This window comes from Opisthocomus hoazin, chromosome 6 (genome assembly GCF_030867145.1).
Source record: "Opisthocomus hoazin isolate bOpiHoa1 chromosome 6, bOpiHoa1.hap1, whole genome shotgun sequence".
NCBI lineage: Eukaryota > Metazoa > Chordata > Aves > Opisthocomiformes > Opisthocomidae > Opisthocomus > Opisthocomus hoazin.
In genome coordinates, this window is record NC_134419.1 from 23,186,825 (window position 1) to 23,213,003 (window position 26,179).

At 42.4% G+C, this 26,179-nt stretch overlaps 1 protein-coding gene across 9 annotated transcripts in view; it reads right to left on the reverse strand.

Moving 5' to 3' along the window:
- NTNG1 (netrin G1) overlaps positions 1–26,179 on the reverse strand; it is a 178,359-nt gene that overhangs the window by 79,263 nt on the left and 72,917 nt on the right. For all 9 annotated transcript variants that reach the window (XM_075422244.1, XM_075422246.1, XM_075422247.1 and 6 more), the window contains one exon: positions 23,155–23,795. In XM_075422244.1, coding sequence (XP_075278359.1) covers positions 23,155–23,795 — 641 coding nt within the window. The remainder of the gene's footprint in view (positions 1–23,154; positions 23,796–26,179) is intronic.

The window sequence follows — 26,179 nt, forward strand, 5'->3', positions numbered from 1 at the left end:
GTTTTGGGGGGTTTAATTTAATTAATACCAGTCTTGCAACTGCTGAGCAGCAATCCCAAGAACGCTGCTCTAAGATGCTAGTGATTACATCAAACTTCCTGTCTTTATTTGCAAGTAGTATTTCACAATATCAGCTACCAGCTGGTACCCTGAATTCTTTTTCTCAGCACAACACTGAAATGGAACAATTTGTTGTGTGGGAGGTCTAAAATTTTGATCATTAAATTACCATCCAAGTGGACATGCTTACAATACGATTCAACAATGTTACTTAACTCTCTGCAATGAGAAAAAATTATTCTCGTATGTGGCAATATCCCAAGTAAGCTGTTACAAATTTGTGTCCACGATTCATGTTGGACAGACCTGGTTGAAGCAGAAATATCTTTAAGCTTAGAGAAAGACTCAGGATGTAGCACCTATTGTGTCACAGCAGAGAATAAAGTATTTTCATCAGCCATTGTCAGGGGAGCAACGTTTCTGCTACATGAGAAACAAGCAAGGTTAATTCCATACTGATTTTGGTAACTTTTTGAGGACTATAATAGAGAAAAGCAGCATACAAATATCCGTGGTGCATACAGCATTTGACACCAGGGAAACCAGTGCTGTGAATCAGTACATATGCTGCTTTTGAAAAAGACTTTAAAGCATTTCTGTTTGAAACCTCCTATGGACTCATTTAAAGGCTCCAAATGTGCCCCTAGTAGTTACTGCTGCAGGGGGACGGTACATACAGAAGAGCAGGGTATGGGCTGTAACGGGTTGCCTCCAAGGGAGAGAAAATGTGCCTTGTGCTCCTCTGAGAAATTCTGCTGGGAGGAGCAGTCAATGCAAGCTCTAACTCAGCGCAGAAGCAGGCGGCCGCTGTCCTCGCTGGGTGTCCCTTTGCACTCAGCAAGGACTGGCCCCTGGGCAGCTGCAGCAGCCGTTGGGGCAGGATCCCTGCACACCGGCACAGGAGAGGCGGAGAACAGCCCACCCCACACACGTCTACTCTTGGACACCAGGTTTCACTTGAAAAAGGGAGATGTCTCTGATAGCTTTAATGCAATGAATCGCTTGGTCCTGTTCCTACTGCAGTCAGTAACAGGAAAGGCCTTTCTGTGGGTCATCAGGATTTAGTGAGGAACCTTCTCCCCTGCTCATTCTCTGATAGGTATCTGCTGTGACTAGCTCTGCTTTTAAGCCCTCTTGTTAAGTACATGTCTGTAGGTGAGAGGATTTTACACATCAAACAAAGCCTGGAGAAGACTTCCACCTCCCTTCCAAACAAACACAGAGCCCAGAGAAAGATTTGTTTCCATGAGTCACAATTCAGAGGAAAGTAAATGCAAAGCAGAATCATTTACGGAGATTGCCTAATCCTGTCAGAGTGGCTTGTTCAACCCCTGCCATGGTGCCTCCTGCAGCAGTTGGAGCCATGCAGGACTTGCGAGGGAAGCAGAGCTGGAGCAAGGAGTAGGAGACAGCAGAAAAGCTTTGGGCAGTTCATCAGGAGACTACACCTGCCTCTTTGAAAACTGCCAGAAAGAAGTCAGACTTTTCTCCAAAGAGAAAACAAATATTGAACACATCCTTGGGGTTTTTTGCTACGTATTTTGGCCACCTTTTGCTCCAGGTGTACCCCCAATACGCACAACCAGCAATAAAGCACACATAAAGAACAAAGGCTGAGTTCTTGTTCCAGTTAAGTTCTGTTAATAAATACAGTTACACACAACCTAACAGTCCCTGAAAAGCCCAGGACTTGAATGCTTTAAAAAGACGTGTACTTCAAAATCAGATTTCCTTTCTTTCATCTGTCTTGTTTTGTAGGAAATGTGTGGGGAATGGTAAAGAACTGTTGATTAAAAGCACACTTTAGTTTTCAGTATCAGCATGAAATGTCTAGGTGTTGACTGGACATTTAGTATACCAGGATAAGCGAGGACGTAGCAGACGTAATTCGGGTTGTTCTCTTTTGAGAATTCTGAGAATACAGACAGGAAAACTTTTGGCATATGACTTAGTGGCCTGTCCTCTTGGTAGATATTTCGAAATGATAAATACGTAAAATATTTTTGAATTGTGAATACACAGCCTAGCCCAAAACTAACACTTGATTCTGAGAACTAGCTGAGTATTCCTCTTTTCAGGCTTATACCTCACTCCTTGTCTACACAGAAGCCACTGCCCAAGAATCATCGCTGCAGCTACTCTGAAGGGCACCTTTTTACACAGGTGAACTGTCCTGCTGTACCCTGTCCCCAGCGTCTTGCTGTTCTGCTTGTTATCACTGTTACTACTTCTAGGTGCCACTTGAGTTTAAGGACTTGAAATCACCTCTCTCCCTCTGCAGTGCTGCTATCATTACCAGAAAAAGAGGAGGACCGGGCAGGCTGCTGCGTGTGCAAGTGCCAGTGTCCCAGCCACTGTTCTCTGCTGGGTCCTGACAGCACCTCCGTTTGATGCTTCTCAGAAAGGCTAAGGAGAAGCACGCAATTACTGCAAGGGCAGGTTAACTGAGCTCTTTGTGAAAAATCATGTTGCTGAACTTGAACTTTTGGGATAATTATAAGGCCCAAGGCAGTTATGTTCTTTTCTGGAGTGTGTTCTGAGATATTAATGAATAAACTATCAAAGTCGAGGGTGCACAGTGAACTGTTCAGAGCAAATGAAGCTGACTAAATAATTCAAAAGTGGTTTTGTTCTGGTGTTTTCTTGTGTTTCATTAGTGTTGATTTTCAAAATGCTTAGGCCTCATGTCTCCATCTAAAATAACTGGGAATTGCTGGCTTCTTATTACCAAAACAGACACTCCAATGCCACTTTAAAATATATAGATCTTTTTTTATGTTTTTTCCTTTTTCTCTTTTAGTTTTTCATCTCGATTGGAGGTCACAATGTGAAAGCGAAACGTGAGAAAACTGAACAGAACATTTCTCATTGTTTATCATGCTAGCCTCAATTTGTACTTTTTAAATTCCATACAATATAAGCTCCTTACCACAGAATAATTCCCTCTGGATTTATTATGATAAGAATTATTTGGCAGTAGAGCTGTGCAAATAATTGATTTTTCAGTTCACTGAGTGAACTGAAAAAAACTGGGGGGCAAAAATAATTTTTGTTAAATGAAATGTGTAGTTCTATTTTCAGGCTTTAAATCCCAATTTTTTGAACAAAATTATTTCCAAAGGAAAAACTGTGCCTTTTTTGAGTTTTCAAAAAAATTGGTCAGAAGTATTTATTAATGTGAGTTGAATTCTGAAGATACTTTTAGCCATCCTTGACAGAAGATTCTTTGTGAATAGTTTATACTTCAAAAATATTAATTTTTTTCTGCTATTGAAGAAAACTAGATGAAAAGTAAGCGGTTTGTGTCTGTGCATAGTGTTTGAAGTATGCCAAAAGCAACTCAGCATCCTATAGCTAACTTAGATACTGAAAAAGAGCTATTGGGTCATCTTATCTGTAGCCCTGTTGGTGTAACAACACAATGAAATTATTTGCTGAGATTAATTTTAAACGGTTCAGGAAATCAAGTTCTAACTGTATCTTTTCTTTTTAACTTGGGAAAAAAATTTCTTCTTTTACCTACTGTATATCAGTTGCTGACTTCGTGTAGAGAAAGCTTATTTTCTTTTTCAAAAATACCACATGACTACTGTTTAATTATACACATTACTTATTGTCATCTTGAAGCCATTAAACTGGCTAGATTCTGCAAACATTTTATTATGTTTTATAAAAGTCAGTGGAGTTATACAAAGACCGGAAAATTACAAATGCTCTTTAGTATTAGAAAGCTTGAGATATGATGGGTCAAATTTACTGGCTTTTACTGAAGAAAAATCACAATGCAGTAAATTAACAGATGGTCTTGTGGGTATGACTCCTAACGGATGACCTGATCTTCTCAGGGTTGGGTGGCTAGAGCTAGGCAGTCCTATTCACTTACCAGTTGCAGCTGGAAAGGAGCTCTTAGACCTCAGATGGGGAAAGGGAGAGGAGACCTGGCTTCTGGCATAGGCCTTGGAGCAGCAAGCAGGAGACATGTTTCGACATGCACGTATGTGTATGTTTGGACATGCCTGTATGTGCATGTGTGTATGTTTGGACATGCCCATCGCAGTACCACCAATGCTGACTGGTTTTCCCCCAGTGCCAAAACAGGCCTGTCACTAGGTTTAATACGTGCCCTAGCCCCAAACTCAGATGACATGGGACAAGAGACTTTGTGTACGTCTTCCTCTGTGAAATGGGGTTGATGATACTGCTTTGATATTATTCCGTAAGTTTAAGTGACAAAGGACTGGTAGTTTCAAAGCAAAGTCTTAATGTCCAACTAGAATAAAACAGTGATCGCTTTTGGCCTTCAAGTACACTGAAGCATTTATTAGTCATGTTTGTTTTTAACAAATACTGGGTAAATCACAGAATGTTAAGACAGAGACTAGAGCTGAGCTGCACTGTCCACTGAGGGGTCAGGAACATGTTATTGTCTATGAGAACAGACATGTTCAGAGGTCGAATTTGGTCCGGTGACTGTAACATTCCATGTACCAGAAGAACTGAACAACTTCATTTATATTTCAAATGTTTCAAATCAATACTTCCCTTCACATTCTGTGACCCCCACCAGGAAACTCTTAGAAATTAAAATTTAAGGAATAGATTGCAAGTTGTGAATAATGTAAGGCTGTCACAGGGGAAAGCAAATTGTGAAATATTGCTGACAATTAGTATATGTTCTTATTGAAGAACAAACCTTTGCAATTCCATCTTGCATGAAATAGCTTTTAAAATCCTATACAAACTTTTCAGTTTTCCCTGAATTGTCAAGCAGGATTCCTCAGCCTCAAACTCCAATAGAAAACGTACAGGTTGTTTTTGTTCTCAAAGAGTGCTTGAGCTTATCTGGAACTAAAATGTATGTATACATATACATATAATAAATATCATTCATAGCTCTATGAACAATACTAGAGAACTAATAGATGCAGGTAAAGAAAGAACCTAGATTTGAAAAAAAAAAGAAGTCATTAGTACAGGGATGTCTAGCAGCAGCTATTACTCAGGCAACATCTTACTACCAGGAATAGATCTAGCAAGATTGGACAGGATCCTGTTTGGGGCATAGACAGTCAGATGGCGAACAACAGCTTCCTTACGTTAAAGCATTCTTCAGGGCATGGACTTAGGAGACTGCTGTTTGCACACTGATGGAGTTGCTATCCACTGAAAAGAAGAGGAGGGATTTGTCCTTAAGACCTGACAAGTAGGAAGAGACAAGGTGCCCTGAGAGGATCCTAATAAGAACTCTTTCAGGACACAGAGCTTTATCCTTAATGAACTTAGGCATAATTATCAGAAACCTCCTGAATTATCCAAATTAAAACAAACAAACAAAAAATAAAACAAGAAGAAAAGAATAATGACCACTTTATTAGGAAATATTTTTGTAAGTAATGGTTCTGGGTGTGAAGGGGTTAGTGTTTGTGTCTCGTACGTTTCAGTGCTGTGTTTTCTCCCTCAGACACTGAGTGAGTTGCAGAGAAGAAGGAAGGAGACAGCTCCCCTGGGATTTACAATGGTGCCCGCAGCAGTCATGGTCTCCTGTCCCCAGGATTACTGCTCATCATCTTTCCTCATCTATTCTTATGCCCCCTCAGCATCTCCTCATGTTGACTCAGTCGGTGACAAAGGCAGCGGTGGCCATGGTAAGGTCCACAGCTGGGCACTTGACCAAGGTGCACAGGGGAGCTCCTGGAGCCAGGGAAACCCAAGGGAAGAGCAGTGAGACCTGCCAGGAGCTGGCAGCTCTTGCGAGCGAGCGGAGCTGACACTGGCATGGGCTTTGCTAGCAGCAACCACAGGAGATTTAAACAGCCCTTAAGGAGCGCGAGTGACCAGGGCATGGCGAACAGAGCGGGCAAACAGGGTGTGGCGTGGCACTCAGGGTGTGGCGCAGCAGTTCGCACAGGCAGGGCGTGCAGGCAGGGCCCTACAACCTGCTGGTAGACCACGGCTGAGGGGAGAGCTCTAGGTCTCTGCACTGGTGGGCACTCGCCTCAGAGCTAGAACCAGAGCTCCCACAGCGGGCACCCCTGTGATGTCTGATGCCTCCACCCAGACGGAACTGGTAAGAAAGGAGACGTCAGTGCAGGCTGCAGCTTGCAGCGAGTGCCCAGACCCTTCTCCTGGAGCACTGGTAAGTGCCTGCACCAGGTTGAGGATCTGATATGTCAGGTGGCCAAGCTGCAGGAAACAGTTAACAGGCTATGCAGTACCAGACGAGCTGAGTTGGAGATAGATACATGATTGCAGAACCATGCTCCTGTGGAGACCACCAATGAGAAAGAGGCACCTTGGACCCTGGTGACCCACAAAAGCAGGACTCCGTTCAAGCCTCCACCCTCCAGCATAACTACCAAAAACAAATATGAGGCTTTAATAACCATAGATACCCAGGAGCAAGGTCTGCAACAGGAAACTACACCAGCAGCACACAGCGGGTACCATAAAAAGAAACGAAGGGTACTCGTGGTGGGTGACTCCCTGTTACGGGGCACTGAGGTGCCCATCTGCTGACCTGACAGGGAGGCACGCGAGGTGTGCTGCATTCCAGGAGATAAGGTCCGGGATGTGAACGAGAAGGTGTCACAGCTTGTGAAGAGTAGAGACGACTGTCCGCTGTTACTCTTTCACGTAGGCACAAATGACACTGCAAGTCAGAATGTTGGCAGAACTAAGGAAGATTTCAAAGCCCTGGGGGTGAGAGCAAAAAGCTTTGCTGCCCAATTTATCTTTTCCTCTATTTTACCAGTTGGAGGAAGGGGATCAGCTAGAAACAGGCGCTTTATGGGTATCGACTCTTGGCTTCGTGGCTGGTGCCGCTGTGAGGGTTTTGGTTTTTATGTCAATGGGACTTTCTTCAATGACTATAACCTGTTACAGAGGGATGGGACCCACCCGTCTAGAAAAGGCAAGGGGATCTTTGGCAACAGGCTAGCCAACCTGGTGTGGAGGGCTTTAAACTGAAGGACTCGTAGGGGGAGGGGGGGGGAGGCGGGGGGCAAAGTCATAATGCTCAAGCCATCCCCATCTGGCTGGGGAATCAGAGTGGCTGATCGGAGCAGGGACAAATATTCCTCAGCCGTGTCCCAAGCAGAGAAGCAAAACGACCAACAACCTTAAGGGTGGGGATGGACATGGCAGATCCTCTTGCACCCCTCCAGGAAACCAGCATGCTCGAGTTCCTCCCTGAAATGTCTGTACACCAATGCATGCAGCATGGGGAATAAGCAGGAAGAATTAGAGATCTGTGTGTGGCTGCAGGGCCACAATATCATTGCAGTTACAGAGACATGGTAGCACAACTCGCATGATTGGAATGCTGTCATGGATGGCTACACACTCTAGGAAAGACAGGCCAACAAGGCGAGGTGGTGGAGTTGCTCTGTATGTGAGGGAGCAACTGGAATGTATTGAGCTCTGCCTGGGGGCGGATGAAGAACACAAGTCGAGAGTTTATGGGTTAGAATTAAGGGACAGCCTCATACAGGTGACATTATTGTGGGTGTGTACTACAGACCACCTGACCAGGAGGAGGAAGTTGACGAGGCCTTCTACAAGCAGCTGAAAGCAGCCTCACAGTCACAGGCCCTGGTTCTCATGGGGGACTTCAACCACCCTGACATCAGCTGGGAAGACCACACAGCCAGGCACATGCAGTCCAGGAGGTTGCTACAGAGCATCAATGATAACTTTCTGATGCAAATGGTGGAGGAACCAACAAGGAAAGGCGCTCTGCTGGACCTTGTACTAATGAACAAAGAGGGACTGGTTGAGGATGTGAAGGTTGGAGGCAGCCTCAGCAGCAGTGACCATGACATGGTGAACTTCAGAACCCTGCGTGGAGGAAGCAGGGCAATAAGCAGGATCAAAACCTTGGACTTCAGAAGAGCTAACTTTGGCCGCTTCAAGGACCTACTTGGAGGAATCCCATGGGTCAGGGCTCTAGAAGGCAGGGGGGTCCAAGAGAACTGACTGCTGTTTAAAGATCACTTCCTCCATGTTCAGGAGTGGTGCATCCCCCTGAGCAAGAAACCTAGAAAAGGAGGCAGGAGACCTGCATGGATGAGCAAGGAGCTTCTAGCGGAGCTCAGACGGAAGAGAAAGTCCATGGACTGTGGAAAGAGGGGCAGGCCACTTGGGAAGAGTACAGGAATGTGGTCAGAGTGTGCAGGGATGCAACGAGGAAGGCTACGGTCCACCTGGAATTGAATCTGGCAAGGGATGTCAAAGACAACAAGAAGGGCTTCTTCAAGCACATTAGCAGCAAAGAGAAGACTAGGGATAATGTGGGGCTGCTGCTGAACGAGGTGGGTGTCCTGGTGATGGAGGATGCAAAGAAGGCAGAGTTTCTGAATGCCTTCTTTGCTTCACTCTTTAGTGCTAAGGCCGGCCCTCAGAAATCTCAGGCCCTAGAGGTAAGAGAGGAAGCCTGCAAAAAGGATGACCTTCCCTTGGTCGAGGAGGACTGTGTGATAGACCACTTAAGCAAACTGGACACCCACAAATCCATGGGCCCCAATGGAATGCACCCATGAGTCCTGAGGGAGCTGGTGGATGTCATTGCTGAGCCACTCTCCATCACCTTTGAGAGCTCCTGGAGGACAGGAGAGGTGCCCGAAGACTGGAGAAAAGCCAGTGTCACTCCAATCTTCAAAAAGGGCAAGACGGAGGACCCAGGGAACTACAGGCCGGTCAGCCTTAGCTCCATCCCAGGAAAGATGATGGAGCAACTCATTCTAGAGGTCATCATCAAGCAAGTGGAGGAAAAGGAGATTATCAGGAGTAGTCAACATGGATTCACCAAGGGGAAATCATGCTTGACCAATCTGATAGTCTTCTAGATGGCATGACTGGCTGGGTAGATAAGGAGAGAGCAGTGGATGTTGTCTACCTTGACTTCAGCAAGGCGTTTGACACTGTCTCCCATAACAGCCTCCTAGGGAAGCTCAGGAAGTATGGGCTAGATGAGTGGTCAGTGAGGTAGATTGAGAAGTGGCTGAACGGCAGAGCTCAGAGGGTTGTCATCAGCAGTGCCAAGTCTAGTTGGAGGCCTGTAACTAGTGGTGTCCCCCAGGGGTCAGTACTGGGCCCAGTCTTGTTTAACTTCTTCATCAACGACCTGGATGAAGAGTTAGAGTGTACCCTCAGCAAGTTTGCTGATGACACAAAACTGGAAGGAGCGGTGGATACACCAGAAGGCTGTGCTGCCATTCAGTGAGACCTGGACAGGCTGGAGAGTTGGGTGCAGAGGAACCTAATGAAGTTCAACAAGAGCAAGTGCAGGGTCCTGCACCTGGGGAGGAACAACCCCATGCACCAGGTACACACTCAGGGCGGACCTGCTGGAGAGCAGCTCTGCGGAGAAGGACCTGGGTGTCCTGGTGGACGACAGGCTGACCATGCGCCAGCAGTGTGCCCTGGTTGCCAAGAAGGCCAATGGGATCCTGGGGTGCATCAAGAGGAGTGTGGCCAGCAGGTCGAGGGAGGTTCTCCTTTCCCTCTACTCTGCCCTAGTGAGGCTCCATCTGGAGTACCGTGTCCAGTTCTGGGCTCCCCGGTTCAAGAAAGATGAGGAGCTACTGGAGAGAGTCCAGTGGAGGGCTATGAGGATGGTGAGGGGACTGGAGCATCTCTCCTATGAGGAAACATTGAGGGAGCTGGCCTTGTTTAGCCTGGAGAAGGCTGAGAGGGGACCTTATAAATGCCTACAAATATCTGACGGGTGGGTGTCAGGAGGATGGGGCCAAACTCTTTTCAGTGGTGCCCAGCGACAGGACAAGGGGCACCAGGCACAAACTGAAGCACAGGAAGTTCCATCTGAACATGAGGAAGAACTTCTCCACTTTGAGGGTGACAGAGCACTGGAACAGGTTGCCCAGAGAGGTCGTGGATTCTCCTCTGGAGATATTCAAGACCTACCTGCACAAGGTCCTGTGCAGCCTGCTGTAGGTGACCCTGCTTTGGCAGAGGGGTTGGACTAGATGATCCCCAGAGGTCCTTTCAAATCCCTACCATTCTGTGACTCTGTGTCCTACAGAAGCCGGAATGGGAGCATTGCACCAGACTCAGAATTGCCCCCAGATCTTGTTAAAGCTGTTCTCTGCTTTCACGTTGGGCAGAAACCTGAGGAGAGGAAAAGGCCAGAACTTTGCGGATTTTCTTGTACATACAGATTTATCATGATATACAGCAAATTGACTGAACCAAATGACTTGGTGGCCGTATAATCATATCACAAAGGGAACAAGCTTTTGACACCTGTCCAAACTTCTTGTATCAGAAGTTGAACGTAGCTTTCAGAATACAGCATTTTTATTACTTTTTTCCTTATACAAATCGCTCCTGTGTTTTGTCTCCGTTTTACCTCTTCATGATAATATCTGAGCTTTCAGATGCTGACCTACCTCTGAAGATAAAGAACTTCATAAAATAAGGAAAAAAGTTTTAGTCTGTAACAGGCTTCTCTTGAGATGCATACACTGCAGACTGTAAACTCTGATAACACCCATGACCAAAGAGCTGTCCCCCTCTCAGTGTTATTGGCACCCGCTCCTGTGGCTGCGAGGCAGGACTAGTGCCCTTGGGTGGCTGCCTGCACATCTCTTAGGAGGAAGCCTCCCCTACACCTCATGGCAATTCTTTCCCTTTCCTGTTTGCCTAATGTGGTTATAGCAGCTGAATTTTCAAAAATTTTTAAACCTGGTTTCTTTTAAAATCTGCTAAGTTTATGGGATATAAAAAAGTACACATTTTATGTGTTAGGATTCAGGGAGAAGCTCCTGCATACAGGGCATAGAGACTGGACTTCATGTTCTATTAATTACTTTTGCATTGCAGCAATATTTGCACAACACTCCAAAATGCCTCTCTCCTGTTACAGCACACACTCAGCCCATTTTAAATTGCAGAACCTACTCTGGGAGTAAGCCCCTTTTTTGGTGGTTCTAATATATGCAAGAAATTTTTCAGAAGTCCTGGCATAATAAAACACAGTAAAAAACTACAAAATCCCCAATTTTTTCCAAGAGCCAGCACTAAACCACCTTTAGGTGGTTTCATTTTAAGTGTCAAATGCCTCTAAAAATCTAACATGATGCTATTTGCATGAAGCCTTTAGAGCATATGTATCTCCTCTCCACAATTCATGTGGCTGAATGTCAGCCACACACTAATTGTGCATTTGTTAGTCAAAACCTGGGTATGACTGTACAGTGAGGAAACCAGTGAGCTATGTTAAAAGTACATACTTCCCCTGATTTTGGAATCAAGACACACAATCCTTTGTTATTCTGGTGGTATCACTCTCCTGCATCTCTCCTACTTAAAGCATGTACATTTTATGATGCATTAACAGACAAACAAACAAATGTATAGACCACAACATCCAAAGTCTGCATTAGTCTCCAAAAGCAGCCAGAGGAATGAAGAGAGATTTCAGAATCCAATCTCTCAATATAGTGACTCTGTATCTATAAAAAACAAAAGTCCACATGTATATTTTAAGTCTAAAATATAAGAAATTTGTACATGTCAGAACTGAGGCTGTTGCCATCATCCACCTGAAAGGACGAATCTTGGAAAGAATCACCACGTTGAGGGTTACTTCTGCAGTGACTAACTGATCTACCCGATGAGAAGGTTAAATGATGCAAACTGGTTTGAGTATGTAAGGATTCTACACCGTTGAAACTTTCTTTTGAGATATGTACAGTAAAGGAGACATTAAATGTCATTTTACTTTTCCTTACTCCTTTTATCCAACTGTTTCTCCACTCCTCATTCACCATTCAGGAAAAAAACATGGAAAAAGGGGATGAAACACCTCCCTCCCCCCCCCCCCCCGATCTAGCTTGTGGATTGGGTTAAACATTTGCAGTAGCAGAATATTAGAAGTTAATGACATTCAGATTATTTGATCCTTAGCTCATTAATAATTGTAACACACCATTCTGGAAACACAGTTTCCCATCTTTTAATTCTTCTCCTGTGTTGCAGAGGGGAAGGAGCTGCCCTTGCTGGCAGACGACAATTCCTATGGGACACAAGTGATTAAAAATGTGACTGGCTCCTTGCTGTTTTGCTGTCCTGCTGGAAGAATTATATCAGGGGCATTCAAAGGAAGGGAGGCATGGTTCCATAAGCACAGTATCTTTAATGAAGCTTGTTAAATGATAAGTGATTTTCTGCATTGACAAAGTATAATAGGTTTAGTTTTTCATTGTAAATTGAGATGTTCCTGCTGAAGGTTTCCATTCCTTCTTTGAGTCACACAGGCAGCGATTCCCCATGCAATACAACCGACAGAGTGATGATCACCAAAAAGAGAAGCAGACAGTGAAAAATGAGCAGCTGGAGGTATGCAGGGTGTGGGAGGAGGGAAGGAGGACTTCCCAAAGTGGGTCACTGACAAAACAGACGCCTTCTCGTACTGCAGCTATGTCCCCTGTCCTAACTGCCATCCTTGCACCCTGTTCCCGCCGTCTCTGCTCCCCCCGCGGTGCAGAAGGTCGTGGGAGCTGCTGTGCTTTAACTGGGGAGCAGGAATGGTAATTTTTTGAAAAAAAATTTTTCTTTTTAAAGTCAGTTCCTCATTGTGCTTACATGGCAAAAATCAGCACCTCTAGCTCTAAGTAAGGGAAGATGCGCCCCACAGTTCAATAAATACAGTGAGAAAATCTAGAGCTAATTAAAATGTGATGAGGCTGTAAAAATACAGCCAAGGTAAGTAAGGTTAAAAGACCCCAGATTTCTCAAATGATACTCCCTCTCCCCCCCAAAACAACAGATGGGAAGCTTCCAATGACCAGGACATTTGTGTCACAGTGAATGCTAGCAGCATACATCAAATAAAACCTAAAGGATCAGCTACTGAGGGAATGAATTTCATGTTCCCTCTCCCACACAAAAGCCTACCAGAGGTTCCGGGACTCCAATTCACATGGCTTGGCCTGGCTTTTCTGAACAGGCCTCAACAAAAGCACTACAGAAGCATTTCCAAATCAAAGAAGTTAAAATCACTATTTTTATGATGGCTTCAGTAAACACCATCCCAAAGTCTAAAGATTCCTAATGCACGAGAGAGTTAAATGGGAAAATGAGTAAAATCATTTTTACCAAATATAAAAGTCAGAAACAATAAACAGTCCTGCAACCATTCTGTATCTGGTAACTTGCATTAAAAGATATATAAAGCGTTCTGGGAACTGAAGCAATGCTTCAGTTCAATAAAACTAATGCAATTAAAGAGAAAGAATCCTGTTTTTTTCCTGCTTGCAATTTCAAATGAGAGCTCCCTAAAACTTGTGACCATTGCTGGAATCCAATTCAGGACCCCAGCTTATGAAATTCCCAGCTCTGTCACCATGCCTTTGAGGTATTATAAAGTGCTGCTAATCACACCAGCTCTGTCTATAAATGCTCCAGAAAACTTTGAAGTGCAGACACTCCATTTTGAAATAGGCAAGTGTTCACTGTGAGTCAAAATGGAGTCACCTAATGTGTGCAGCCTTCAGCCAGCACTTCTTTTCTTGCAAGGCAACAAAGGAAAATGTGTTAGCACAAAAACATCTCCCTGTAACATCTTCTTAAACTTGGAAAGCTTTGCAGGACAGCACACCTACATAAAGCTGCAGGTTTCTGAGACCTTGTAGAGCAAATACTTTATTCTGTAATTCAGATAGGGGCTGTGAACCCACCAGGCTAATGAGCTCTCCTGCAGCCTCTTCCCCTGCAGGTGCTTCCCTGGAATCACAATCTTAAATCAGACACTGCCATGCTAGATGTAACCCCGCAACCACCAACCCCCCCCTCCCAACGTGGCTTAAGCAAGCCACAGCAGCACTAGCATCTGACTTCTTTGGTGAAATCACAAATTTCTTTTCCCTTCAGACAGTGGGAGCCGAATTAATTCCTCAGCTTCTTTAATGCTGAGAGCCATGTCTTGGGAATTCAGTATGGGAACATATTAATCTCTCTGACAGGTGATAATGCAATATATTGCTACAAGGGAGCCAGCACATCAGCACTGTGATAGTGACCCTGACCAGCAGATGACTGAATAGGTAAGGAGAGAAGGAGCTGCTCTAGATTGCAGGCACAGCCTCAACTTCGGCAGGCAGTCTTCACACTCTTGTCCCACTACTAATTTTCCAATGCATAGCTTTGTCATTTGGTTATCCAGAAATGCTCATTACAAAGGTATGTGACAGCCCCTGATAATACATGTTTGTGGCAAAATCCCTCTTTGCAATGGTGATCTTTAACGCTTATAGGGCATGGTAGGTTATTAGATGGAAGGCACCCTTTCACGGTCTCTAGTGTAATACGTTACCAGATGGCAATGTGCTGACTATCTGTCACTTACAAAATAATGTCATCCCTGAAAAAGGGCCTGGCAGCAGGGGTTAGGGGAGGCAGAGAGTTTAATTATGTTTGTGGATGAAAAGATGTCCCGAGAAGAGTGGGCGACCTGATTATTTATTGGCTGTTCAAAAGCACTCAACACAATCTAAGAAAAAGATCAGGCTCTGAGATACGGTGGTTCACATTGCTGTTACAGACTCTAGCCTTGAAGTCAAGTTCATGCTGAAGAACAAAATTACCTCTACAATATGTGGTTTACTTCTGAAAATGAAAAGGGTAAGAGACTTATTAGTAACGCTGGTATTAGTGGAGGCAGCTGTTTTTAGATATTTGGTATTTCAGGAATGTGAGTTTAGCATCGTTATTAGAAGTACAGCTTACTATATTCCTCTGCTAACTTTCCAACAGTGAGCAGATGGTTACCCTATTACCAACCGTTTGCATTTAACATATTGTAATGATTTATGCACCACATGTCACTGAGCGAAGTGAAAACAGTTGATAGCAACTAATTAGTTGAGTGTGAAGAGGTATATCTCAATGTATATATCCTTATTGCAATCAAATTATATCTTTTTCATTGTTAACAGGCTTAATATGCAGCATAACAGAAATACTGATGGCAGTTAAACATGAACCACCATGCCCTCTGTCATCGGGACAGCATTGCTATTGTTAACGTTTGTACCAGTATTCCCATGCCATGCCTGTTTGATGAGTGATGGTGCAGGGAGAACAGACTCTAACAATCCATTGTGCCAATCTTAATTAAGTGTATTTCAAAGTACTTTACAAATCTTAATATATCAGATACTGGCTCATATTACAGGCCAACACACTTCTAGAGAGGGTGGAAGCCGGGATACTGCATGGCAGAGAGGAAAGACACTGTATAGCTCCCATAGAGACAGAAATTGATTTAAGGATGAAAATGAGAAGAATCCCAAGGTCTTCCAGTGAGTTTACAAGGAAGAAGCACACAAGTATTGACATTTGCACAAACATCAAAGTCACAGGATAGACTCAAGGGTTCAAAGAGCATAACTTTAGAAAACTGCCCTCCAGCAGTGGGATACGGGCATGTGTGTGTACCATATGTATTGCATTATCCATAGTATGTCCCAAGGCCTGATCAGCCTTAACCTACAGTATGAAGCTATGGATTATCAGCCTCTTTCTGAAATGTTCTTTGTTTGTTTTTAGACTTCTTTTAGAACAGTGGCCATGACCCCAGAAATGTCAAAATAATTATCAGTGAAGTTCAGCTATGTTACTCCAGAGTATGGCAGCATTTCCACCACAAAAGTTGTACCAGTCATTCCTTTTTTTTAATTGCTACTTGCCTAGAAGTCTGGATGGACTGTTGAGTAAGCAACCAGATGCTGGTCATGGACAGACTCTAAGGCTCTAAGGACTTGATGTGCTGTAAAAATTTAACGTGGTCTGACACAGGAGTGGTAGTGTATCAAGAAGTTCTCCAGTTCCTGCTCCCTCCTAATATCATTAGGATGCCTCTTGCCATTCAGCATCCTTTCATTTCTACTATGTCCCATGAATCTAACTAGAACACAGCCTGTTGTCCTGCAAAGGGCTGCTGCCAACATTATGCTTTCCTGAATGCGTCAGCAGCCAGACTCTCTTGGGAATGCTACCTGCAGCATAACCCCTCGTCTCCTTTTCCCTGACCATATTATTGCCTGTTAAACTCACTGCATTGCTCTTTCTTTCTGTAGCTCTTTTCTTATTTTCCGTGAACAAGATTACATTCTATGAAAACAGAATTACAACAGTATTGAAAACTTACCCTGTTGTTCAGCCCAATTAACAAGATGTTTTAACTGTGTTTTACTGAGGATCTTTGGTGCTGACTCATTTGCACTACAGCCCACTGCAATCAAGTAAGAACCATGATGATTCCCTTTGTACACTAGCACTGCTGAGGCCCATTAATCTCAGAGGTGGACTCAAGAGAGATGGAGAGTAAGGGCTCTCATAGACCCCACATAATGAGACTATTAGACCTTGACCTTTACTAATTCACTTTCCAGTTTTCTGAAAAGGTGTCTCCATGTGACTGTATAGCTAGACTTAGCAGAACTGTCCTTTACATCAGCCTTAATATATGACGATGAGAGAGGTTGAAAAGTCTGAAAGGTGTGTTTTTTCTCATTTCTTTTAGACAGAAACTGGGACAGCCTCCTTCCTTCCTTCCTTCCTTCCTTCCTTCCTTCCTTCCTTCCTTCCTTCCTTCCTTCCTTCCTTCCTTCCTTCCTTCCTTCCTTCCTTCCTTCCTTCCTTCCTTCCTTCCTTCCTTCCTTCCTCTTTCTTTCTCTTTCTTTCTTTCTTTCTTTCTTTCTTTCTTTCTTTCTTTCTTTCTTTCTTTCTTTCTTTCTTTCTTTCTTTCTTTCTTTCTTTCTTTCTTTCTTTCTTTCTTTCTTTCTTTCTTTCTTTCTTTCTTTCTTTCTTTCTTTCTTTCTTTCTTTCTTTCTTTCTTTCTTTCTTTCTTTCTTTCTTTCTTTCCTTCTTCCCTTCCTCCCTTCCTCCCTTCCTCCCTTCCTCCCTTCCTCTCTGTCATTTCTTTTCCCTCACTTCTGCCTGAACACATTTTGAAACTCATTGGTTTAATATAGGTAACTTCACTGAAATTAATCCTAACTTAAAGGATGGCATCTGAAACTAGTATCAGGTCTGGTCTCTTGTTTCAATATTTCTCATGATGTACAGGGAGTGATACGCAGTATTTACTTCAGCACTGTACTAGAGGGAATTAAGACAAAAGGCAGCAAAGTTAACTCTCTTAGTTTCAAACATTTCCCTAGATCACAGCTGAACGATGGCTCATTTATTACAACTAACAAAAAAGATTAGCAGAGAGAAACATCACCTGTGTCAAGAGAAGAACGTGGATATTCTGGGTTCAACTACTGCCTTCTGAGGGACTTCACATATCAAGCATATCCAGGAAAAATCAGCTCCTAAGTATGTGTATTTAGGTACTGAGGTGGGCAAAACTAACAGCAGGCAATCTCACCACACTGGTACCTATGGAAGGGATTGTAATGTTAAATTAAAAAACAAATTAATAAAACCCAACCTCACAAGTTGGTAGGTCCTGTTACTTGTGAAATAGTTGGAAATTTTTAAACTTTTAAGAAAGATGATAATACGTTGCACCACTCCAGCTTTAAATTCAACCTGAAGGACATCCCTGTGCCAGGAATCATTTGTATATGCGATCCAGGAGATCCTTAGGCTTATTTCAGTGCATTAAATTGAACTCTTTTGAAATGAAAAGCTTAAAGAAAAGCAAGCTACTGCAAGATACTGGAATCACTGAATTTATTCAGAAAGGCTCTTTGGATGGCTTTTCAGCATACAGAAAGAAAAATTCTAATTTCTTTCATCAGGAGTTTCATTTCTACTCCTTGAGTGTTCAATGGCAAATGAATTACACTACAAAAAGGCTTGGTGCCTCTCCTCAAACACCCTGATTCTGCATGATACCGAGTTTCCTTGAAAGACAGCTAGGGGAGATCAATATGGAAATACTTGACATCTTGCAAAATGAGCCAAGAAAAGATGATCAAATGCTAATGAGCAAAGGTGGTGAGTGAAACCCGGTGATTTAAACCCACTAGTTTCAAATGTGTATAACAGAATTAAAGACCTACTCAGCCATCCAGACTCTTAATGCTCTGCTCCTTTTCCAGTCACTACAAGACTCAGACCACTCCAAGCTGATTGAAGAACCTGTATCACCAGGATGGAGGGTGGAAACCAGTATTATTTTAATATGGGCAGGAGTAAAACCCACCCAGGACATCTGTACTGAGTAAACCATTGAAGACTGCTCATGTGTGAATAAACACCGTAACTATTTAATTATTTCAGTTCCTAATGATCCTAGATTTGTTTACAGAGAATGAAGGACTATTTTCCCTCGTGACATATTACAACAGATATATTAAAAAATCTAATTGCACTTGGGAGTTAAAAATAAATTGATGTGCTCTTAAATACGTACATTTCTTTTTCTTTCCTGTTCTCTAATGAGTTCATAATTTAATTGGAGAAACTGCTAGATTCACTCCAAATAGTAGTGAAAATCTCAAAGGAGAACAAGCTGCTTATGCAAGTGTTCTCGTAAAACAGAGTATTCAAATATGGTAAATAAATACTAGAAAAAAGAATGGTATTCACTTGTCTCCTTAAAAGCTTGAAGCCTACATATCTTCATATTGATGGTTTGGTTCCAAGCTGAACACTAATGAAAACATTTTCTATTATAAATAAAACTAAAGCACTGCTATGTATTACCACTTCCCTAAAGAAAAGTTCTGCTTTGGGGTAAATTACAGAGGGATATTATTACACCATTGTCAAGTGCATGCCAGACTAACGTACAAATTTAATCCAATTAATTCATCCGTAGAATGGATCTGTAGAATAAGCCAGAGGAGGAAAGCTGGTACAACCCAGCCTTCACGGTGTGACAGCCTGCTGAAGGCTGCAGTGCATGCTCCCAGTTTGGGGCGCCGATCAGCTCATTCTAAGCGGAAGGGCACTTACCCACCCCAAACCTACCACAGCGACCCTGAGTGATTCAGGGTCACCACTGGCAGGAGCAGCGGGCTGGCTAAAAAGACAAAAAAAGCCCCAACCCAAGTAGAAAATATGCTCTCCTTCAGAGTAATTTATTCAGATTCTGAGATGGATTTAAATTTAGAAGAGATGATGTGAGAGCAAGAAACTGTTAAAACTGAGAATACTTTTCACTTGTGTACTGCAAGTCAGAGGTTTCTATTGTTGTTGGAACTGCAACCATAGCTGAGACAGGGTCAGAAAACCCTGGGGCTTAAATACAGAAGCTTCAAGGTGAGAAGAGTATAAAAATAAATTCCGAAGGGCTTAATAACATTGTACAGAAGCTGGATATTCTGGTGTCAGAAGGAAACTGGTGGCTCTTAGATCAAAAACCTAATCACCCAAAAGCAGTAAGATCCTTTATTTCAGCCAGCTATTCATTCTGTCATCTATTGGGCAATGTTTTGTTACTAGCATCCTGAATTACAGTTAATTTACAGCATATAAATGTACTCATCACAATATAACAGTTAAAGCAAAAACACTTTGGAATGAACATGGTTAAACCTTTAGCAGCCTGATCCAAAATCTGCTACAAACCTTTTGCTTGACTTCAAAGGAATTATTATCAGCATTTTAGTGAACGTTTCTCCTACAAAAAAAATATTGAAACAGGGAGCTATGTCTCACAGCTTATTGCCAGGACTGTCCTTGTGGAATTGAAGACAGGCAGAGCTTGCAGACAGTCCAGGCCACCTCTGCAGGCAGCGAAGTGAGAGAAACCTTCCTGAGGTTACCGCACGGGACACCCTCTAACTCTCTGCAGCAAGGCCAGATGAGGGGAAAAATCTCTGCTCTTTCTTAGTTTCCCATCCCAGAAGACTTTATTTATGCATTAGTCGACCTTTCTAGCCGTTAGGACCATCTTGCTTCAGCAGTTAATTAACACAAGTGCCACAATTTAATACAGTTAATGCTACTTGATGCCCTTTAATGTACCTTCCATTAGTGGTATTATTGTAGTATTACCCTGTAAATTAAGATGAGATCAAGACTAAGAGAGGCTCTCTTTAATTAAGGTACTGGCACACTGCATCGTCCATTATTCTCTAGGAAAAATCCCCCTGATTTAGTGAAGCAGACCATCAGTAAGTCAGAATTAGTTCATGTGGATTATTAGGTTTCTTGAATAATGTGAGCACAATGGGGTTGCTGAAATTGCTAACAGCCACGTTTCCTTTTTTTCCCATCATCTTAATAAATACACAATGGAAGTGGCAAATTGAACAAACAGGTGGTAATAGAGGAAGTAAGGCATTCATCAAGAGTACACAGGCTTTCGTCTCTAATGCAACATACATCAGGGTTATTTCTCACCAAAATGCAAAGCAATGACAAAACAAACCCTATATTAAGTAGGCAAATCTCCATCTCCTACCTGTAATTCACTGTGAAGCATTAACCACTCCAGCATCTTGTATATTAAATATGGCAGCTTTAAGATAGATGCTTTTCACTGCCATTGTCACAATTCATTTCACAAATTACATTTTATGCAGCCTTTAGAAACATGCTATTATGAGCTTTGGTGATCTTACCTATATTTAACCTACAGGTTACATTTTCAGTAAAAGCTAGCTTTAAAATGCGCCTGCTAGCATCACTCATCCACCATGTCAAGCTCCTTGGTAACATCCCTTTGTATCCTATCCCCATGGAATAGTCTAATCTAGCTTTAATACATGTATATAAGTATTTTGGTCTGAAAGCCCAGCATATGAAACATTGTAGCAAAAATTATTTTATTTTGTAACTTAATTTCCAGTTAACATCCTGAATTAACATGCAAGGGCTAGAAAGCTCAGGTGAATCAGAAATAGCACAAAACCCCTGGTAACCCTTGCTCCCCTCCATCGTGTGCCCATGGACATGCCAGGGCACACGGCCATAACGCTGATTTGGAGACTTTTCGGGGGGGGCCCATAAAGTTTCTGGTAGGAAAACAAAAATACTTAAAACTGGGTGACAGTGGGCCTATTGCAAGTTACCTGTGGTGTGACTAAATAATCAGGGATTGTGTACTGCAGTCCCGCAGATACTTAGCAGTAAGCAAACCCATAAAATCTTTAACAAGGAGGGCTCACTACATATGGAAAGAAAGGCCACTAAATCCCTGAAGAGCTGTTCTCATTAGCAGAAGAGTGATAAGAATTCACATGAATCTAATCTAGTGAGATACTATTACACATCAGATACTTCTTTTAAAGCATGTGTCCAATTACTGCAGTGTTTAGACAACAAGTGTCAGCACTGGATAAGTTCTCTGTGCAGTCATGCTTCATTTTTATAGATAATTTTTCACAAGACTGCTGTGCCTCAAATGTGCTCAGAAGGTTTCTGTTTCTAATTTGCATGCAATGCACTCTCTTTTAATCCTTCAGATGCTTTTTTTGATAAAGTACTGATAGTCTAATTGAAGTCAGACTAAGCCTCAAATGGTTTTTCAGATGGGGAAAAATCCTGATCATTGATATGATCCCTTGTAGAGCTAACCTACATGGGCTCCATGGAGAAAGAATATGTATTAAATAGAACATAGGCATTATTTTTTATGTACTGAGGCTAATGTTACTAAACGATTTCAAACAGCATCTTAAGCTGTCCATGATCCACATAGCCCTCTCAAGAGACTTCTGAAAAATAATTCACAATGTAACTAATGAGCGTGACAATAAGAATTCTTAAACCAGCAACACTTCTCTTATACTTTCACATGTTCAATTAGTGATTCTCTATGTATAAGTATGGATCTGGTGTGGACACAGAAAACTGTAACTGTATATGCTAAATATACGGTCGTAAGAAGTATATTTTGATGTCACATAAAAAAAATATTGGCACTGCAGAAGTGCTTGTGCATTCAAATCTGTATATGGCATCAATTCTTCCTTTAGGTAAAGTTACAGGAATAGAGGAATATTTTTCAACAGATAACATCACAGTAATTTGATTTTATTTTGATTTTATGTATTGATTTTTGCAATATGGAAATGCTTATGAACATGAAAGGCTTGTATAAAAGAGGTAGAAAATGGCAAACTCACTACAGGAGTAATAAACATACAGTCGCCAGTGTTTTATACAATCACTGCCTCTATTTTCTTTTCACTCAGTCTTGTGTCAGCAAAAAATGCCCTGGCTTTCCAAGATACATTAGCTTTTCTGTTCATTTTGATACTTTGCTTCTCTTAAGGAAAAAAAAAAGGGTTTATAAAGGAAGATTTGAATTCTCTATAGAAGGAACAGAGGAGAAGGAAAAGGTACATTGGAGAGGTGAGTGAATTGCTAATAGGGAAGGTCCCATTTATTTCTTCTGAATAAATTGGCATCCAAGACACATGTAAGGGGTATCAGTCTCCTGCTCGAGGTCATCAGTCAATTGCTAGTTTGAGCTGGGAAGAAAATTTCCTGATAGGAATGTCATTGCACAGTTACTATTTTTCGGACTACGGCACCTGATACCAGCCACTGCTTGCCCCAGAAGGACTCTTTGTCTTTAACCCAGCTGAGTTATACCTTTGTTCTGTTCAAATCAGTCTTTCCAAAACACTAGTGTTGTTTTCCATTTTACTTCAGCTTCACTGCATTTCAGAGCTAATTAAACTAAAAGGAATGGACTCTAATCTCTGCTGCCTTCCTTGTTCACAGGCAGTTCATAGCTGGACCTAGCGGGAAAGGTCCATGCAAGGGGTCAATCACAGCTCACATTAAAGGCCTGAAAGAGTCAAATGATAAAACAGAATCCCTCTTTTTAGTTAACCGCCATCAGATGTGGCTCCAACTGTAAAAAAGCAGAAAATGTCCTAATGCCAGGGTGAATTCCCAAGCCAATGTAAGAAATTGTTCATATTACCTTGCTTGTGAGACCTAGGGCTTAAGATCCTAGGCTAGTGACAGCAAACACCTGGACATCGTGCCACCAAGTAAAAAAATTCTAGTATGACCAGAAACAGACATCAACTGAGCCAGATTTCCAATGAACATGTCTTGGGAGAAAACATCATCATGTTTGGGGGTATAAATGGTTTTGAATAACCTCTAAAACCAAACATACATGCTTGTTTCTAAAGGCGTATATTCTCTTACCTTCCGTATACCCTTATGTCTGAAATTGCATAAAAGTAGCGTGCCAGGTGTTGCTCATCTACGTATATTTCACCAGTTGCTGGCCTAAGCAGTCTTATCCTCAGATCTGTGATGGTAAAGAAATCTCTTAGCTTCTTGGTTGTGTCAAGCTGGCCATAAAGAGAAGCCATGTTATGAAGCCGAGGTCCAGCAAAAAAAGCAAATCTATCTTTGATTTCAAAGTGGATTATTTTACTGTTTGTCATGTACCCAGTAGAGTACTCCTCTGTGCAAATGATTTCTAGGACTGTGTGCTGGGATAAATCCCTCACTGATTTTGGATCCATGTGGAAAGCATCTAAGCAGTCTGTGGCATAGTATTGGTAGGGCTGCCATGTTCGTCCATAATCGAGTGATTTCTCCAGGATCATTTGGTCTGGACGGCCAGATTCAAAAGTGATAACAATGTTATCTGTCAGCTCAATGGTTTTGTTCCAGGAGAGCGTAATATTAACATGAAGAGGCTTCGGATAATCCTTCCAAGTTGTGGACTGCCAAAATGTGGAAGGATGTCTTCCTTCAAGATCAAACATCAGTTCCGGAGGATGAGCCAGTTCTTGGGTACTCGCATCACATTCATTATTGCACATGTAGGGATTCCCCTGGAAAAGAGCAAAGCAGTGTTATAAGAGGCACAGTACAGGTGACTGTAATGCACGAAGATGTTTCTTGTCAGGCACATGAGAACTCCTGCTTCTTCTCCAGGAGTGAAACTAAGAAAGAAAAAACAAATGCTTGAGAGGAATACCTTTACCTTAATGAGATTTATCCTGGCTGTTCTACCTGTTGAAGTAAATGTAAAAACACACACATATACAGCACTCTTTCTTCCGTAACATAAACATTTTTCTTAGTATGTTTTAGAGAAGGAAAAGTGTTTATTCACCCTGAATGACTTGGACCAGCAATTAAGTCACAGAAGACCAAGAACAGTAAGCAAGTGTCTAATAGCTCAGTAACTCCGATTCTTCCTAGAAAGATGGAGCAGCCAAAGAGAATTTCTTTTTAAAACAAGTACGTTCCTCAAGAGCTCTGTTCACAAAAGAAGTAATTTTTAGGGCAAGTCTTTTGAGGTCAGCAGTGCAGCCCATATGTACTCGATATGAACCAGTACCCAGTACACCTTCAAGTTTCCTTTCACCCAGGAGTGAAATTTATCACGTGTAACTGTGCTCCGAGCTTAGCACTGGCTTGCCTTAAAACATTTACGCTTGCCACCAAAAGCCACTAGAAAAGCAGTGCTCTGCCAGCTCTGGGGCTTGATTCAGACATCTGCTGTCTTATTATAGGGTAGCAAAGTACTTCAGGAAAGACTTTTCACAAGGTACCGGCTTCAATTTATCAGGACAAGATAATCCAGCACTTGATTAGGTAGGAGATGTCAGCAGCTCTAGCTGGAACACTGCCGAGGTGGCTGGAGCTCTGAACCAAGGGTTGAGTTAAAAACAGCAACAAAAAAAGCTTGCCAATAGTGCACAGCTTTTACTGCTGCTTGTCCTCTGTAGCAAGGTAAAAGTGAATTATTCACTTCTTGGTCTTTCGATGCATTAACTTGCACACTACGATCTTCTCCTTCTTCACAAAGGCTATTTTGTCTGCACATTGGGGATTTCTTGCAGCAGTTGCCAAGATATCAGACCCTGAAGGCTGCACTGAATCACGTCTATCTAATTTCAGCTTTCAACAGCACATTAATGTTTTGCTACTTATTCATTCTGCCTTAGTTCCAGAGAGCAACTGCTGCTCTTTACCCTTCCTTCCACCTTACATACGCATTGTGGAAGAAGCCATACCTCTTTTTACTGATGGCCAGCACTGCTGGGGAAAAAGATGCACATGCCTATAGTTAGCAGTGCTCGATAGGGGCATAAGCGTAGCTGTTGTTGTCATTAATCAGAGTTCTCCTCACCTACCCTGAAAACAGAACAAGCCCTGGTATGATAATCAACCTTTTCTTTTCTTATAATTACAGCTATGCTTCTCTCCATCTCAAAGTCTCAGGGCAATGAAGCAATTCAGTGCTTTCCAATGTGGGAAATGGGTTTCAAACATAAGTTCCCACCTTGGCCACTGCTTTGTTCCTTGACATATTCCCACGAAACACAAGCAAAAGGACTTCTGCACTCACTTTGACCTCCCCACTGGCAACTTCCTCTTACCTGGGCAGGGAAATACTATTTTCTTTCTCTCTTTCTTTCCCATTAATATAGCTGAATGCTAAAACTGACAATGATTCACTGGGACTCAAAGTTAGGAAAAAAACTACAAGACAACAAAAAGGGTTATTTGAAAAGCAGCACTGCTTGTTACACTGACACCTTCGAAGCATGCAGCTGTAACTGAAAATGCTCCGTAAAACGTGTCTATAATAAGCCCCTGTTACAGCTCTGATTTCAAGCTCAGTTGCTATTTCTACGCCTTCCTTTTGAATAAAACAGTGAAAATAAAAAATAAGTTTAAAGCAGAATTTTAAATTATTTTTTATTATTTAAGCCCCATTTAATATATCAGACATACACACCAGGATTTGCTAGCTTACTTTTCTTTTCTTTAGGGAAAATATGCATATTGTTAAATCTGTAAGTTTCCAGACCCTTTGACTATATGTAACTATCAATTTTGCAGAAAATGCTGAGAGTTTTGTAAATCACACCATTCTGAGGTTTACTAGAAAATCTGGTCACTTCTGTATCTGTCACCATTAAGCTGCCTGTGTACGTATAATGTATGTGCATCTGCCATTGCTTTGGTAAAAGCAACTTCACTGGGACATCATGGGTATCGTAACACAGCAAATAAATGCTCCTGGGTAGCCAGACAGGTGCATTAAGCACTGCTGAGGGACGGCTTTGGCTTCCTGCTCCACAAGCAACCACTGAGGCTGTTGTGATTCTTCATGTTAAAAACTAAAGCCGCTCTAATCTGCTAGCCCCTGGATGCTGGAGAAGGCATGTTTTATGACTTCCAGCAGGTAACCCAGATTGTG